At 37.8% G+C, this 18,101-nt stretch overlaps 1 protein-coding gene across 1 annotated transcript in view; it reads left to right on the forward strand.

Moving 5' to 3' along the window:
- Window positions 1-11,349, forward strand: part of tlcd2 (TLC domain containing 2) — a 31,078-nt gene extending 19,729 nt beyond the window's left edge. Inside the window, exon 4 of the mRNA XM_059331368.1 lies at window positions 10,473-11,349. Within this exon, the coding sequence (XP_059187351.1) occupies window positions 10,473-10,853 (381 nt within the window). The 3' untranslated portion in view covers window positions 10,854-11,349. The remainder of the gene's footprint in view (window positions 1-10,472) is intronic.
- Window positions 11,350-18,101: the final 6,752 nt, after the last annotated feature.

Below are 18,101 nucleotides of genomic sequence, written 5' to 3' on the forward strand. Positions count from 1 at the left end.
TGGTATTTATGTGCCTTCTTACACACACACACGCACACACACACACACACACACACACACACACACGTACAGTAGCAAAATAAATTAGATGATGTTTGGAATTCATTAAATCGTCACTCAACAAATATGGGTGTGAATGTGCTTTCAGAAGCACATCTTACCAATATCACACACACACACACACACACACACACACACACACTGTCAAGAATATCAGAGTAACCAATCTTTTTTTTCCCAAACAAAGAAAATGAAACATGCTGCGCCGGTCTTTTAACTTGAAATTCTCCTTTCATTGAGCCACCTAACAAGTTATAAGTTGGAGGCAGGAAAACTGGTTTGACAAATAACCTTTAATAACCTTTGTGTCTGCTTTGACAATTTCAAATAAAGGTGTGTGACGAGCAGGAAGTTAGAGCCAAGTGTATTTTAAATTTTAAGAAAAAGGTATATACTCAAGGGTGAACTTCTGAAATGTTGCATCAGTAGTGGAAGAAGTGTATGGCTGTGTGAAAAATAACAATTTAAGCTACGTTTCCACTAAGAAGTTCCTGGTTAATCTAGTCCCAGGATACTTGTTTACATGCACTTCAGTCCAGTTACAGTCGGATTAAGGCAATATTTTTTTTCAAGTGTCATGTAAACGAGTGTGATCACCCGCTTCATCTGAAAAAATAAAACAGAAGATTCGCAAATTATCACATTCTCTTTTACTTCTGTTTTCAACAACATTACAACTTGTTTTTTGAATCACGGTTGTACCTGTTCAGCTGTTTTAAAATGAGACAGGAAGCCGACAGCAAAGCCTAACTTAACTTTTAATGAGAAATTTTCTTTCTTCATGGTTAAATGCTCCTTAATGGATTCTAGAGTATCCAGCTAGAGTTGAAGCAATCTTTGTGTCAGCGCTGGTCATCCCTGCAAAGCCAACCTGAAACTTCCTGTACTTTTAGAAGGAACTGACCTATGACCAGGACACATTTGGGGGGTAAAATGCCCACAGAAAATGTCCCTTGAACATATTTTGGACCCTGGTCCCCGTGGTTGAAACATTGTAGGTTCATTAAAAGCTTCAAAGGGGGGGTGGTCCGTAGGGTAGTGGGTTACACAGGCGCCCCATGTATAGAGGCTACAGTCCTCGCTGTGGTGGAGCCGGGTTCGAATCCGGCCTGAGCTCCCTTTACCGCATGTCCTCCCCTCTGTCACCCCCTTTCTATCTGTCTCTCGCTTTCAATAAAGCATGTAAAATGCCAAAAAAATAATCTTTAAAAAAAAAAAAAAGCTTCAAAGGGGCTGAACTTTGACTAGAAGGGCCCTCAGAAAGCACAGACCACCGCTAAGGCCATGCCCTATATCTCATAATGTCAACAAAAGTGAAAATCACTTCCCGTATACACACACATTCTGTGAGATGCATTCATTGCATTTACACTATAAAAGAGACCCAAACGACTCTAAATGTGTGCATTTTCACCAATGTAAAGCACAGACGAGCATGGTTTTCCCTCAGTGTTTTATTTCATGTGCAGATGGACATTAATGCATTTCATTATATGTTTAAATAACACTGAAACAAGTTGCAGCAAACATCCTTGGACAATAAAGCTGGAGTATATAGTAGAGGTGGGGGAAAAATCAATACAGCATAGTATTGCAATATTTTGTGTGGCATTATTATATCAATTCATATATGAAACTTCATATGAAACTAGAAGATCGATGCGTCAGGATATCATGTCGGGAAGTTGTCGAAATAATGCTGCAAAGTTAGGCTCTTTTTTTTAATGTTTCATTCAAAATAATTCAGAGCAGTGAAGCTAAAGGTTGAGGAAAGTTAGAGAAAATGCTGCAGTCGTCCATACATGTTTGATATCAGTTCAGTTCAGTCTGACTGTTGGTCAGTCTGTGGGTTTTACTCTCATTGTGGAGAAATAAAAAGACTGAAGTGAGATGAACAGACTTTTCTCTTATTTGACAAACAATTCTTGATTTTATTAAAATTTTTGGACACAAAATGCAGTTAAACAGTGAAATCGCAATATATTGTATCGCATTACTCACACTCATTATGACACACTCAAAATGCTTAAAATCACAATAATATCGAATCATGACTCAAGTATTGGGATGAAATCGTATCTTGGAGCCTCTGCTGATTCCCACATCTAGTATATAGTGTTTTTTTAACTACTGAAAAGGATGAAGCTGTTTAACTCTCAGGTTATCTTTCTTCTAAACCCTGTTCAAGGCTTTACTTATCTTTTTATCAGCTTCATCTCGCCCTGTTTTCTGTATACTGATTGACATAGTGGCTCTTTTCAAAAGCACAAACTTGTATCAATACCTGCCATCTGGACACAAACTTATCATGTGAACTTTGCCCCAGTTTCTGGTTGACCTGTGGTCAGAGTGGTTGCTTCCTTTGATGCTCAAGGTTAAGGATAAAGTCTAATTAGAGCTGGTTATATTCTAAACAGGATATATACATGTTCATACATGTTCATATCACAGTTTACATTACTTGCCTGCAACCTTTTCACCCAGTGCCCCCCCTACTGAAAGTTGGCCGAGGAGGTCCCTCACCAGAGAACATCTAATTGAGCCCACAGGGAGAAGACGCAGCGAACAAACACCCACATCACCTTGTTTTTCAGCCCTTTGCTTGTATTTTATCCCGGTGGTTATAAACAGCAGGTTAATGTATATCAGTGCAGTCCAAAGGTCCTCGTATCCTCTTAGGTGCAATTTAAACCTCCAACTTCGCAGTCTGTAGCTACAGGTGGTTGACCAAAACATCTGTTGGCTTCCTCTGAATCATATCACAATATCTTCCTCAAATTTAGGTCATTTGCTACTTCAAAACCAGCCTTTTCACTAACTTTTAATAAATAAATAGCCTTAACGTAATAATGTAATTTGGAATTAACTGGCATTAAACTGAAATGTAAGTAGTTGCACTGCTATTTCTGTTTGAAAGGAATGATTTGGATTTTTTGGAGTGGGGTTGTATGAGGTTCTTATCAAAAGTCAGTGATTTGCCTACAGTAGATGGCGGTCGAAAACGCCCCCAGTTTGAAGAAGCAAACAAGAAGCTAAGCAGAGTACTGCAAAACACATTTAGCCACCTAAAAAAGGCAGACCTAATGAGAAAACTAATGAGAAGAAAGTTCACACTATATTTAGACTATTTTCACTGCTTTATCTTACCATCAGACAGCCCTTTCAAACGGGGAACTGAAGCTGTTATCTCTCTCTTCAAAGCCACCAGACTCCGTTAAAAAAAACATTTTACCTTGTAGAACACGGAAGATGCTGATCTACTGCTCGTTTGTTTGTGTTGTTGTGGAGATAGCGGCCATAGAGATTTCTGCTTTCTATAGAATATAACTGATCTAGATAGCTCTCGTCTTGTGCTGCTCAAAAGGGAACGACTGAACTGTTTCTCAGTCTGACCCAGTTACTCAAGATAATACCTTTTTCGGAACTACATTCATGGGAAAATTTTTTAGACCGCCCTTATTTTCTCCTTGCTTTCTTGTTCATTTGATGCCTGGTACAACTAAAGGTACATTTGTTTGGACAAATATAATGAAAACAACAAAAATAGCTCATAAGAGCTGATATCTTGCCATTTTCCATGGTTTTCCTGATAACGATGTTGGTTATTATCAAGGAAACCATTAAAAATGAACAAGAAACTGAAGAAAACAATGGTCTAATAATTTTTTCCATGACTGTATTTTCTTTCTATTACGGCTTTAACAATACGTCAATCTAGAGTGATACAGCAATCAATGTTCCAATATCATTGATGCAAAGTGAAGATACTGATACATATCATCATCTTTAAGATGTTCCTTTATTTTGTAATTTATTTGGACACAAAATCTGGTGCCTCCAGTACCGCCCGCTTCTCCGAACTGAAGATGAACCATCTACTGTAGGTAATACACTCACTATGGATAAGTGGTGGTGCTGGTGGAACACACTACCAGTTCCAACCAGAGCAGGGGCGTCCCTCTCTACCTTTAAAAAAAACTCCTGAAGACCTTCAGCTCTTCAGAGAGTACCTTCTTTCCTAGCACCACACGATAATCCTACTCCTCAAAGAATTGTCACTAGCACTTATTGATGCACTAATAGCTCTTATTACACTATACCTTGATTGTTTGTTTTTATTCTTCCTGTAAGTCGCTTTGGATAAAAGCGTCTGCTAAATGACTAAATGTAAATGTAAAGAGCTTCATACAACCCCACTTCCACAAAAAAACCTAACTCTCCCTTTAATATGGGTCAAAGTGGTTAAAATCCAGCTGACCTGTGGATCTGTCTGCCCAGTAGAGTTTGTGTGTCTGTGTCAGTGTCTGGGCTTCTGCATGTGAAAGCAGAGCTTCAGAAGAGTTTAACGATGCAAATCCAGCTAGTGCTGAATCATTGTAATCTTCTGACAGATCCGGGGGGCTGGTGGAGGGTTATTGTGACTCTCTCTCAGGTCAGGGTGAGGGAGTTGGCCCTGTTAATGGATGACTATCAGAAACATCAGGGTTTGTTTTGGCCTGCTGCTGGCTGCTGGTTGGCCACTGAGTCATGTGGGTCTGCTATCACCTGATGTCCCCGTGATGTGACATCAGTGGGGTCACAGTCACCTCTCTGCACTGGGAGGATGCACACAGTGTGGCGCGTTTGTCTGCATAACTTTTTATGGTTTGCCACTTCACTGTTGTACAACTTTATTGTGTGTTATATATATGTAGTGTGACCTGTTGACCCGCTTTTGTAACAAGGTTGTAACAAGGTTACAAAAGCTTGAGAATGACTGATAAGGCCGATAAAAGAAAACCCATAAATGAGATAAAACTAGATACACGTGCACAGAAAAAGTCCTGTATTTATCTCAAAATTGTGTAAGGGTTTTGTTTTGACCCCCTCAAGTTCAGTCATGTTTTATCTTCTTAGATCAGATTAGAGTGTAAAGGAGCCACACTACTGTGTGTGTGTGTGTGTGTGTGTGTGTGTGTGTGTGTGTGTGTGTGTGTGTGTGTGTGTGTGTGTGTGTGTGTGTGTGTGTGTGTGTGTGTGTGTGTGTGTGTGTGTGTGTGTGTGTGTGTGTGTGTGTGTGTGTGTGTGTGTGTGTGTGTGTGTGTGTGTGTGTGTGTGTGTGTGTGTGTGTGTGTGTGTGTGTGTGTGTGCGCACGCACGCGTCTTTGTTTTGGCCATTTGTCCCGTTGACATAACTGCTTTCCCTCCCAGACAACTGACTTTGATGAGGCGGGTGGTATGTGTTGCTTTCACTGTCGTCACTGTAATTGTTCGGTGATGTTGTTCATCATCTCTGTTATTATAACCTGACAACAGGTGAAGACTTTGATTTGGACTGTGATTACCCGCTGTGTGTGTGAGTCATTCAGTCCACAAATCACTATTTTTATTGTTCAGCTGGAGTTTCCACTATGAAGTGATGTGTTTTCTCCAGAGATCAATGCTTGGGATTGTTTCTATTTTCAGCAGTCAGCAGTAGGAGGGTCTGGAGGGAGTTAATTTACAGCACGTCAGTGAAATGACAGCATTGACGTCTTAGTCCATGTCAAAGGAAACACAACATCTTTTATCCACCCATTGAAGTATGTTTTGGATTTCTAAGTGTACTTAAAAAAACAAAACTTGTTTTGAGCCGTTTATAGGTGAATAAACACAATTGACCTTTCGCAAAACTCCTCCCCCAAACGCTCCTCGTCCAATCATAGCCTTAGTACCGTTACTAAGAGAAGAAGCTCCATCAAGCTTTGAGCTCTGAGCAACAAGGTGAAACGGTCTGCCACCAGGTATCCTCAGAGTTTAGCGGGAGTTGTTTTTTCCCCTTTTCCAAAACTCAATAAATAAGAAGCTTTGGATTAAACGGTGTGGGAGACCCCTCTCCCAACTTAATATCTCGAAGATCAAAAGACACACAAATGTCTGCTCCAAGGTAATTTGCTAGCTAGCAAACATAACTAACGATTGTCTAGCGATGTTAGATGAGATAACCCAAACCGGATTTAACAGTTATGGTTCCTGTCATAAAACGTATGTTAATGACACCGTTTGTAAAATTAGCATGCTAAGCTAGCTAGCAATGTTGCTTGGAGCCTAACATAATACAGGGCTGTACAGTGCTAATAGCTAGTGTCACTGAATCACACATCGGACGGCTTTTGGCTAACATGCTATCAAAATGTCATAAAATGTCCTGTTGACTTGTTATCTTCAAACCGTTTAACGTTTTACGTTTTACAAAGGACGCTAACGCCGGTGAATTAGCCTAGCGCTATCGTTTTCATGGATCGGTCACTTTCATCTCCTCGCTGTAAAACAATGGGGGCAAATAACATAACACATAAATTAATATAAAAGAATCTTAAGATTTTCTTTCAAATATTTAAACATTGGTAAAAAAAAAACAATTTAATACAATGTCTGTGTGTCTGTACTTGGCGCAACAATTTCACAGCATGTTGTATTTAACATTATTATTAGCTTATCTTTATTATCACAATCCAAATCCCACAAATCATATCCTTGTGTAAACTAATCACACAACTGTGAATGAATAAGTACGTCATACAACCCCCTTCAGAAAATTCTCAACTTTCCCTTTTTAGATATTTCCCACAGGTTTATTTGTAAACATCTCGGTGACTTGACACTTGGGTCCTAGCAGGATATAAATCAAATGGCCAGACTTGGCCGGGACCGATGTTGGATCTGAGCCAAACCATTTTGATGACAGTTTAATTTGTGGATGTGAAGGCTGAGCAGTGCCCGTACAGTGCACTTCACAAGAAATGCTGCCAAGACTAACAACTCGTTACAACAATGTGAACTTACAGGAGCACATTTCAGCAGTAAGAAAATTTAAAGTGCTTAACAAAGTGAAAAAGCAACAGATTATAAAGTTGCCAAACACTTACAGTCATATTATAGCAATCCACATTAATAAAAGGTCTGTTTTGATTTTGGCAACAACAAAAAAATCACTAAATAAAATAAGATATGACTTAATTTATCCCACAGTGGGGGAATTTAGTTGACACAGAAGCTCAAGATACGGACACAGGGTAAACAGACAAACATATATACAAGGCAAACTGGTATTCCCCAAATGAGGATCTCCAAGAAAAGGAATAAACAACAAACTAACGACACAAAAAAAAAATTGTCTGTTGTCTGTTTGCCCTATGTGTTGTTATTTACTTTGTGAATATATACCTTGAAAAAAAAAGCAGCCTTGCAATAAAGTATTTTAAAAAAAAAATAATAATAAATAAAAAAAAGATACGGACACATAGACATAGAAGACATAATAAAGAATATAAAAAATATGACATATACATTCTATACATATTATATACACACATTTCTGCTATTTGGCATTCATTATTAATTAATATATAATTTTGTCTTTGTTTGTTTTCCTGAGAGTACTTTGCATTTTCCAGATATTGCACATTGGAGAAAATATACATTAGCCACCATATCTCTTATCAATGAATTTTCCCTCTAAAATCACCATTGGCATCGGTCTAAAAATCCCATATCAGTCCACTCTAGATTATTTGATTGGATCCAAACAGAAAAGTAATTGAACGTTGATTGAGTTTGCAGAAAGTGAAAAGTGTCTTCTGACCTCTTGAGCCGAGGACACAAATGTCACAGCGGACACTTAATGTAAGGGCCGGCTGACTTTCCTCACATGCCCTGCTGTCTTACATTGCACGACTGTTTGCTGCATCCTGTGACTTCAAACAACACACACGTACTTAAACACAAGATGCGTCTCCAGCTGAGCCGTGACGGATGGTGAAGGTCATCCTCTCATCGTGCGTCCCGTGACTGGTCCTCTCCAACCATTTAGTCTTAGTTTATTATTAAGTTTAGTTTATTATTAAAATCCCCATTAGCTGCAGCAAAGCCACAGCTATTCTTCCTGGGGTCCAACAGTATCAAATATACAGTTGAAAACACAAAACATAATAAAAATAAAAAACAAAACAAAACAAAAATTATTCACATATTAATCCATATTACACACATTTCTACATATCATATGTATAAATCATTACAAAATCTACTAACACATAATACATATGTTGTATATAAACATTCGTTCTACAGCATATATTATACATATATACATACATACATTATAATAACACGTATCATATATCTATAGAAATATACTACATACATATAAATGTACCATGTTTTCTTATTTTGATAAATACTGTTTTATTAATATTTTGAATTGCTTCATGTTAGTGGTGAGTTTGATATTTTTAGGCAGTGAATTCCATTCTTTCATACCTCTATACAGAAACGTGCGCCTGCTGGCGTTAGATGTTGCTTTAGGTAATGTAAAGTTACCTACAGCTGCATGTCTGGTGATATATTTATGACTCTCTGCACTAAAAGCAAGGTTTTAAACAAAATAAAAGGTGCTTTTAGGACAGATATATTTCTAATAACAATTAGCAGTGAGTACAATAGTCTGTGTTTGACCAATAACCAATTAAGTTCCTTATGCATAGAGATAATATTTGTCCTGTAGTCACACTTTAGTATTGTGCGGGCAACTCTATTCTGTATACATTGTAGTTTATTTAACATGGCTCTAGTGGCATTCGACCAAACTCTTGATTCATAAACAAGGCAGCCGAGGTTTTAACAAGACTGAAGTGCGACCTGTTTGTCCTGCTGCTACACTAAACGAGTGTGCTCTGAGTGTGAATGAAGCTGCTGAATGTGTTGGTGTAAGAGCAGTTGCAGCTCCTGTGGAGAGGCGGCTCAGCAGCTTGTTTTGGTTATAAACTTGTTTCTGTCGTCCAGATTTTACACCTGCGGCACAGCTGCTGTGTGAGTGAGTGAGTCAGCTTCTGTCCCAACATTAAATACAGGGACTGTTTAGTGGACAGGACTTGTTGAGTTGTCTGTGTTTACAGAAGTCAGGCTGGTTGTGAGGGATGTTGCTGCCATCTTGTGGAGATTTTCTGTCACACAAACTTTCAGCAGGACTGAGGTGGTCTCCTTCCACTGGTCACTGAGTAAAATACTTTCCAACGTGAAAGAATGTGTCAAACAATTTTACTGAAAAGGAGTTTAATATGGAAATGGATCAGATCTGAAAATTATTCATAGTTTGCTCCGCCACAGCTTTAACTTAATTTAAAAGAATCCCCTTAATTAAATTATAATTTGATTATTAAAGATGCCCGTGTTGGCTTATTATTGGGTCAGTTGATATAATTGTCACTTTTTTCACCTTACCCTGCTCTGTTAAAAAAATACCTGAATATATGTCTTAAAGCTCAAACACATTTGCACTTTTTTTTGCGCATTGGCATTGGAATCATTAAAATCCTATAAATATTTATTCATATTTATCCGTTTAAAAACAGTGAGGGTCAAATCAAATAATAAGTAACAGGTACATGATGCTCATATGTAAATAAAAAATAATTCATAAATAATTAAAATTGAGGTTTATTATTGAACAGAACACTTTGTAGACTGCAAAAATAATAACACAATCAGTGAACTCATGGAACAACCTATAAAAAGTGTCACATTAAGTCTCCTTGTCACATCACCTGCAGTTAAAACCATGTTTACACTTGGTCTGAAGACTGAGTGAAGTGCACACATTCTTCCTTTATACATTTTTGTTTATTTGTGGGAAAAGGTGTTTAACCCTTTATCAGGCGAAGAACCGTATTTACAAAATACGCAGATCGCAGATTTAAGAGATTTAAAGTGATTTAAGAGATTTAAAGTAGCAAATCTACGTGGAAAAAAGTCACAGATTTATGAGAAAGAAGTGGGGGAAAAAAGCAACTTTTCTCGCAGATTCACCACTTTAAATCTCTTAAATCTGCGACTTTTTTTCTTGTAGATTTGCCACTTTAATCTAGTAAATTTACAACTTTTTTCTCCAGCCCATTTTGATATACACTGAAGTTACCAAATATAGTTCTTCGCCTGATAAAAGGTTAAACATCTGTTGATCCCTGCCTTTTAATGTGTCACCTTAACCCAGGGGTGTCAAACTCAAATACACAATGGGCCAAAATGTAAAACTTGAATAAAGTCGCGGGACAACATTGAACAAATAAACATTTTAATATATACCAAACATGTTTTGCTTTAACATTAAATATGGAACCAGCAACGCTTATAAACATCCAATATATAACTAAATAGTGCAGACATGCAAAATCAAATTTCAAATAAAAAACACATCAATGTCATTAATTTACAATAATAATATAATAATTTGGTATTGCCTCGCGGGCCAAATAAAATTACACTGCGGGCCAAATATGGCCCGCAGGCCAGAGTTTGACACCCCTGCCTTAACCTCTCAAGTATCATTATACTGTTGATGATATGTTAATGCTCTGCTATATTTTAACCTTCTTCCTCCCTGTCTTCCTCTGTAGGTGATCACCTGTTTCGGCCTCTCTGTGGTGTCCTGCCGCTACGTGGGCTTCGCCGTGGTGGCCCTGCTGGTGGAGATCAACTCTGTGTTCCTCCACCTCCGCCAGATGCTGCGCATGTCCAGCAACGCCTCCGGCACGGTGTACCGGGTCAACAGCATCATCAACCTGGGCACGTACGTGGTGTTCCGCATCAACACGCTGGCCTGGATGACCCGCTGGCTGGTGCTCAACAGGGACAACGTGCCCCTCCTGGCCTACACGCTGGGCAGCGTGGGCATGGCCATCATGACCTGCATGAACATCGTTCTGTTCTACCGGCTGCTCAGGAGCGACTTCTTGAAGAGCAGCACCCGGGAGACGAAGAAGGAGAAGGAGATGTAGAGAGGAGGGGAGGTTATGATCCACAAACACACTCGTTACTGTATGTTAACGCCCTGTGGAGGAGATTTGGTACCTTGTGTGTGATAATATAATCAAGGCTGGGAGATGGAGGGATCTTTTTATCTCTTATACTGTACAGGTACATGCACACAAGGTGAAATCAAACGGGCTCATTTAAAAACAGACACAGTCACGATCATAAAAGCTGCATTTAGTTGTAGTTTTAACTTGTTTACCTGTGTGTCCCGTCATCTTTAAGTGCTATTAGTGGCTAACTAATGGTTCATCTTTATATCAACACTGTAAGGCCTTGCGACACGACACCAAACGCCTTATTTCCCACAGGGTGTTTCAGCTAAATCTCCTCTAAACTGTAGCACATCAAAACATACTGTTCATAAAACAAACACTCTGTATATATATTATATATTTCCATAGAAAACATAGCAAACAAACACAAAATATCGCAAGAATAACCTTTTATTTATATATATATATATATATATATATATATATATAAACATAATATATATATATACAAATATATATATAAACATATATATTCATATATATATTTATATTTATATATGTGTTTATATATATATATATATATATATATATATATATATATTTATTATATTATATTATACTGTCGTGGGATGTTTAAAATCTCACATATTTAGCACCAAGTAAAAAAATCTGTGGTGTCCAAACACTCACACTGCAGAGGTGAATATGTCTTTTTTTCTCCAACAAATTTCCTCAACTGAAAAACGCCTGCTACCTCAAGAAGCTTATAACAATTCTTCGCCTCACTCTTACGCACGCTTTGGTTCTTTATTATAGCAAAAAAAACCCTTGTATTCAAAAAAAATGTATTAAAACAATGATTTGTTTCTAAAGGTATCCTGCAAATACCAGTCCTTAAATAAGAAAATAATAGGTGGACTTGAAGTAAATAAAACAAATCTGATTTGATGATACAATGCAGAACAGCTTGATTATTTGTGGCCATTTATTGCATTGCTAAATTGTATTTTTACATCAAGAAAATTTTATTTTAAAAAATGAACAAATCAGCCATAAATCAGTCACTGGAGGGTCAGAGGAACTCTAATCTTTACAACTCGTGCCCCTCCTATTTGATTTGTTGTTAGTAGATATTGGTAAAACAAAACTAAATCAAGTAAATTCAGACTTGTCTTGTGGATTAATCACAAGCCATCACCAGTGTCTTAAGCGTCCAGCCCCGTATTTTTCACCTGAAACAGAACAATCTAAAGCACAATGAGCAGGTTAGTTCATGTGTTTCCTCAGAGCTCTGTGAGTTTGCAGTAGGAGCTTTCAGACAGAAGCTGTTATTCTTCGTTTGGCCTTCGGAGGGCAGCATCACTCCTCAACACCACCTCAGTGATCTTAACACCAGAGATGTCTTTATTTTGTAACATCTGTGCAGACCTGTGCCTCCCGCACAGAGAAAGTCTTGAGGTCAGCGTCAGAATAAACAGGTCTGAGATCTGTGAACACAGCAAACTGTTATACACACGGCTCGTCACAGTCCGTCTATGGCATTCAACATCTTTGATGCCATTTATGTTTTGTTGCTTTTTTGTGTAAAATCATTATTGGGGGGGGTTAATTGTGAAAATTTGTAATTTATTTGTACTCAAAAGAAAAAAGGTGTAAATTCAAGATAAAATGAACACAGTTCAATGAAAAAAAACATATGATTGTCATGGAGCTGATGTGAGTCTATAAGTCGTGTTTAGAGCTGCAACGACTCGTCAAAAAATTGATAAGCGATCAACATGAAAAAAATTGTGAATTATTTTGATTACAGATTAAACTTTTAAGTCATTTTTCATGCAAAAAAACGGCATGAAATGCTGTTTTTTCCAGCCTCTTAAACATGGAGATCCTGCTTTTCTGTGATTATATCAAATTAAGTTGAATATTTTGGGGGTTTGGAACTGAAAAAGCCCTTCAAAGATGTCACCTTGTACAAATGTGTCAATATTTCCTGTCATTTTATGGACCAAACAATTGATTTGGCAGTTTAATCGATAGAGAAAATAACCATAAGTTGCAGCCCTAGTCGTGTTGTTGCTGAACATCGTGCCTTTTTGGGTCTTGTAGACATCATGTATGTAACAAACACAGTGCAGGGACACAAACAGCCTACACACAAACTGTTATTAAATGACACAAACAATAAAATCAAGACGTCGCTGCACTAAATGAACAAACAGCACTGTTTGGGAAGAAGACGGTTAATCTTGGATTATTGTTCTCATGGCTGATTCCCAGATTTGAAACTCCCTTTTTGAATATTTGCTCTGAATGTAAATTTTCTTTTTTTTTCTGTTAATTCTTCAGATTGTTAGGGCAGCTTAACTTTGTGGTTTTCGTGAAGATGAATGGTGACAATTGAAGTCCTTTCTAACAAGCAAGCTTATTTTTGTGAATGTGTTGTATATGGCTGTAACGTTATTGGATTTATACTTTATGTTGCTTTGTGCTTTTAGGAATTGTGATAAACTACAGCGTATCAGAACACTGAACGACTCTTGGCCAAAAACAAGCTTCTGTTTTGCTCTCTGCAGTCAGATTTCTGCTCTTTTTGCTCTCTGTATGGCTTTGATTTGAAACTATATGACTGTCCTGACACCACGGGGTGATTCTTTGGTTTATATTTGTGGACACAAGGAAAACTATTTCAGGAGAAAGTGGCAGCAGATATGAAGTCATGCTGCCACACTGCCTCATATTCACAGTAAATTTGGTGGTGCACAACCAACACATAAGACCTGTTTTATATTACTGATTGTTCATTTATTGGTGCCCTTTTTTTCTGGTGGTTGGTTAAATATTGTCTATTGTGAAAAAATTAAATTCATAACAACAGTGAACACTCTTGACTCTGCAGCATGTCAAAGACTTTAAACCCTCCACTCGGGAAAATCTGAAGCAAAGTCACCTGCTTCCTCAGAGCATCAAACTCAAGTCAAGTTTCACATGAAATATGCCTGTAAGTGTAAATATAACAGTTTTATTTTTTCATGTTTTGGCAGATTGTTTTGTAATTAAAACTCCAATTTATGTTTATATATTAACATTAACGTGAAAATAAAGATCAAAGGAGCAAATGTGGTTTTTATTTCACTAAATGTTTTTACTAAATTTTGTGTTTATGACAGCTGTTACTGCAGATGCTGGAATAACTTTGGTCAATTAGGGTCTAAAACAAACTACATAGTGAAAGTACTCATTATACAGGTTTAATAATAATCAGACTTTTATTATTATAGTGTATTTCATAACTGTCTCATACAAGAAGCATCCAGATATCTCAGCTGGCCCAGGTGGAGCGAACTGTTATATAGACTGTTGCCATATTTTATATAATATAAGCACATCATAGGTTTTGTTAATGACTAATTAATTTGGTTTGATAACATTTGGAAAGTCTAGAAGAGCCCCACAATAGAAATGCCTGCATCCAACAGTGGTGGAGTGTAACTAAGTACATTTACTCAAGTACTGTTCTAAAGTACAATTTTGAGGTTCTTGTACTTTATTTGAGTATTTCCTCATATCTAACTTTATACTTCTACTTCACTACATTTGTGTAAAGGTAAACATTGTACTTTTTACTCCACTACATTTATCTGCCAGCTTTAGTTACTTTTCAGGTCAAGATTTAACATAAAAAACATGAATCATTTCAAATTATTATATATTTATAATTAAACCCCATAAAAGCATATTAAGTAGTTGAAATGAGTCCTACCTTGAGGAAATTAAAATGCTGCTTACATGAATGCATCAATAATAACAACCCAAAAACATTTATAGTGGAGTCATTTCACAGTGTAGTATTAGTACTTTCACTTTAATAATGGATCTGAATACTTTTTCCGCCACTGGTGTCCAGTTCTCATTATACATAAACTGCAAAAAAGCCAACTTGTATTTTTTGCCTAAAACAGTGATTTAAGTTGGTAAAACTTGGAAATATAAATGATTGACATTAAGGGCAATAATGAAAGTTAGCACAATAAAGGAAGCTAGTTGTCTGCTCAAAAACAAGTTTGTGAGTTGTTGTTACTTATATCTTTAAGTTGGTGTTCAAAACAAGGGACAATAGTTCTGCTAACTCTTATTTCTTTGTTGTGAAAATCGATCATTAGCGAAAGCTAGCGGCTAACTGATGCTAGCGGCGAACTGATGCTAGCGCCGCTGCTTCTTACAGCTACAAGAGTAGCCATTAGCGTATCAATGCTAACTCAAAATTGTGGTCGCAACATTAGCTGACATTTCATAGCGGTGTTACAATCGTGCCAATTCAGCACGTTGCAGAAGTTAGCAGAAGTAAGGATTAAAAGTTATTACAATGTAAAATTATAAGTTAGGAAAACTTATAGTTGAGTTGACATAAATCTGAATTCAGAGGAAACTCAAAAACAAAACTTAAAATATTTAGTTTAATTGTCCAACTTAAAATTTTATCGAAGTTTGTTGCCTTGAAATTTTGAGTTCACCCAACTTTTCTTTTCTTGCAGTGTACATTATTACTTACTGCCAAACTTAAAAAAGAAAAATATATAAAAATATATAAACAAAGGCATATCCGGAATTGTTTTAATCTTCAAAACTTGCACATGACTTCACCTGAGGCGACCCCAGTGCAGCATCCTGCTTGTCTCTGTCCATGATGCACAAATCAAGATATAAAAAGTCCCACTGATTAAAAAATGTTGACACATTTACTTTGTTTTTTTATTCTTTTTTCCCACCCTTTGTTATCAATATATGTTATCAATATTTTCTGAAAAAAAAATCACAAATTGCATCTCTAGTCGTGTTGTTGCCGGACATTGTGCCTTTTTGGGTCATGTAGACATTGTGTAATGTACATCTTTAATATTCTTTGTCAACTACATGTTTTGTTAATACAAATAAAGTTATTTAAATTGAAAATAAAAAAAATGTTTGAATGGAACCATGTCATCATGACATCATCAGTTATTTTAGGACATCAGAGAATTAGTTCCGTGATGTCATCATCAATGGAACCATGGAACTGCTCCAAAGATCAATAGAAAAATAGAATTAAAGATCAAAGCAATGCTTGATGATGTCATCATGACATCATCCGTTCACTTCACAGAAGTTTATATATACTTGAACGGTTGATCTGACGGTCTCATATCCCTGACTCAACTAGTTTTTACACTGTGAGAAAGAGAACACTTTGTTAGAAAACCAAAGCAGATCATTGATTCAGACAACATCTAATCAAACATCGTTAGAAAATGCCTCCAACAAGAGACCCCAGAGGAAACAGAGCCTTTAGACAGCAGAACAACCGTCCGGCTCCGAACCCCAACATGTCGGAGCTGTATGCTCTTCGCCAAGAAGTTCAACATCTAAAGAACCTTCTTGGTAGAGAGAGTGCTGGCCATTTCCAAGAAAGGAACAGGTCAGCTCAACTCATCCAAGAATTAGACGCAACAAAGCAAGAACTTGCTCGTCAGAAGACCCTTAAAGAAATGTTCATCAACAGGGGGAAAGAGTACAAGAAAGACCTGGAAAGACTCGAGAAGTACGTCGATCCAGCAACTTTGAGCACTGCAAGAATTGCCACACAAGTGAGGGACACCACCAGGCAGAAGAAGAAGAAGGAGCTTCATAAAGATTATGAGGAGCTGAGAGTCGCTCATATTTTGCTGCAGGAAAAGTTCACCACTGAACTCCAAGTAGAGAAGGAGAAGAACCGGCTGCTCCAAGAACAACTAGAGAAGGCCAAGGAGTCCCAGCACCAGCTCAGCCTGAAGTACGAAGCTGATGTGGTCGCTGTCAAACAGCAGGCGACCTCTCTTCAGACTGAGCTAGACCATCAACTCAAGATTAATGCAGAGAGGGCGTCAGCAGACCAGACTCTGATCCAGAACATGAAGGCAGAGCAAGACCAGGTCTATTCAAAGATGCAGGAGGACTTCAGGACTCTACAAGAAAACACCATTAAAGATCAGAGCCTTTTCCAGGAGGACGTGGACAAGCTGGCAACTCAGCTCAGCGTCCAGTTGGCGCTCAACTTTGAGCTCTCCAATCAATCTCCGATCAAAGCTAAAAGAGCTGACAGAGCTGAACAAGTTGACAACTCTCCTCCCATGGGAAAAAGGCCCAGGACTGAAGATCCACCTGAGGAGCAGCAGGACGAGGAGCCGTGCCAGCAGGAGGCGTCCCTCCCCAGTCCACCAGTCCTGAAAAGAGTCTGCCGTCGGGGGGTGAGGAGACAAGACAAGTGGAGGAGGAACAGGGACCTGAAGGACCTGGACCTGGACTAACTTAACTCTCCCTCCCACCACCCAAGTCACACTGTCATCTGTGAAACATCCTGAACAACATCAACAACAACATCTACAGCAAAAGAAAAAAACTCGAGAAAAAAAAAAAACCTCAAACAAAAAAAAACAAAACTCGAGAAAACCCCCCAAAAAAAAACTCAAGCAAAAAAAAAAAAACCTCGAGAAAACCAAAAAAAAAAAAAACAAGCAAAAAAAAAAAAAAAACAACCCCCCCCCCACCCCCACCCCCCAAAAAAAACCCATCTCCCTCCCCCCCACCCCACCCCAAAAAAATCCCAATAACTCCGCCAGAGTGTCTCCTTTGGGTCACTTTCGCCGGTCCCAAGCCCGGATAAAGGAGGAGGGTTGGAATTATGATGTCTTAAAAACAACAATCAACAGAAGAAAGTTAATTTTAAGTTCTAAACATTTTTAGGTTTTTTTTAACCACTTTTTGTCTCTCCCACAACATGATTCCTCTCTCCTGAAATAGCGGCCATCTTGAAAAAATGGCAGACATGTTTGCTGCATTTTTTCACAAACACACAATAACATAAGAAAATAATCGTATAATCAATAAACCACATAGGCAGAATAACCTAATTCTGAGCAAGTATTGTGTTTATTTTGAAGTATTTCTGACTTTTAGAGTTGTTTAGTTTGGAGTATACTGTTATGAAATGGCTTATTTCCTCATTCTTAATTTCTTGACAAATTCAACCACTTCTGCACAGAAAAATGAAAAAGTCCATAATGGAATACCAGATTTTGCTGATGTTTTATGGATGTTTTAAGGTGAATGAACTGAGTGAGTGAGTGTGTGTGTGTGTGTGTGTTCTTGTTCTTCCTACATAGTGAGGACCGGAACACATTTTTAACCAACAGAGTCAGAACATTT

Source organism: Centropristis striata, chromosome 4 (genome assembly GCF_030273125.1).
Source record: "Centropristis striata isolate RG_2023a ecotype Rhode Island chromosome 4, C.striata_1.0, whole genome shotgun sequence".
NCBI classification, from domain to species: domain Eukaryota; kingdom Metazoa; phylum Chordata; class Actinopteri; order Perciformes; family Serranidae; genus Centropristis; species Centropristis striata.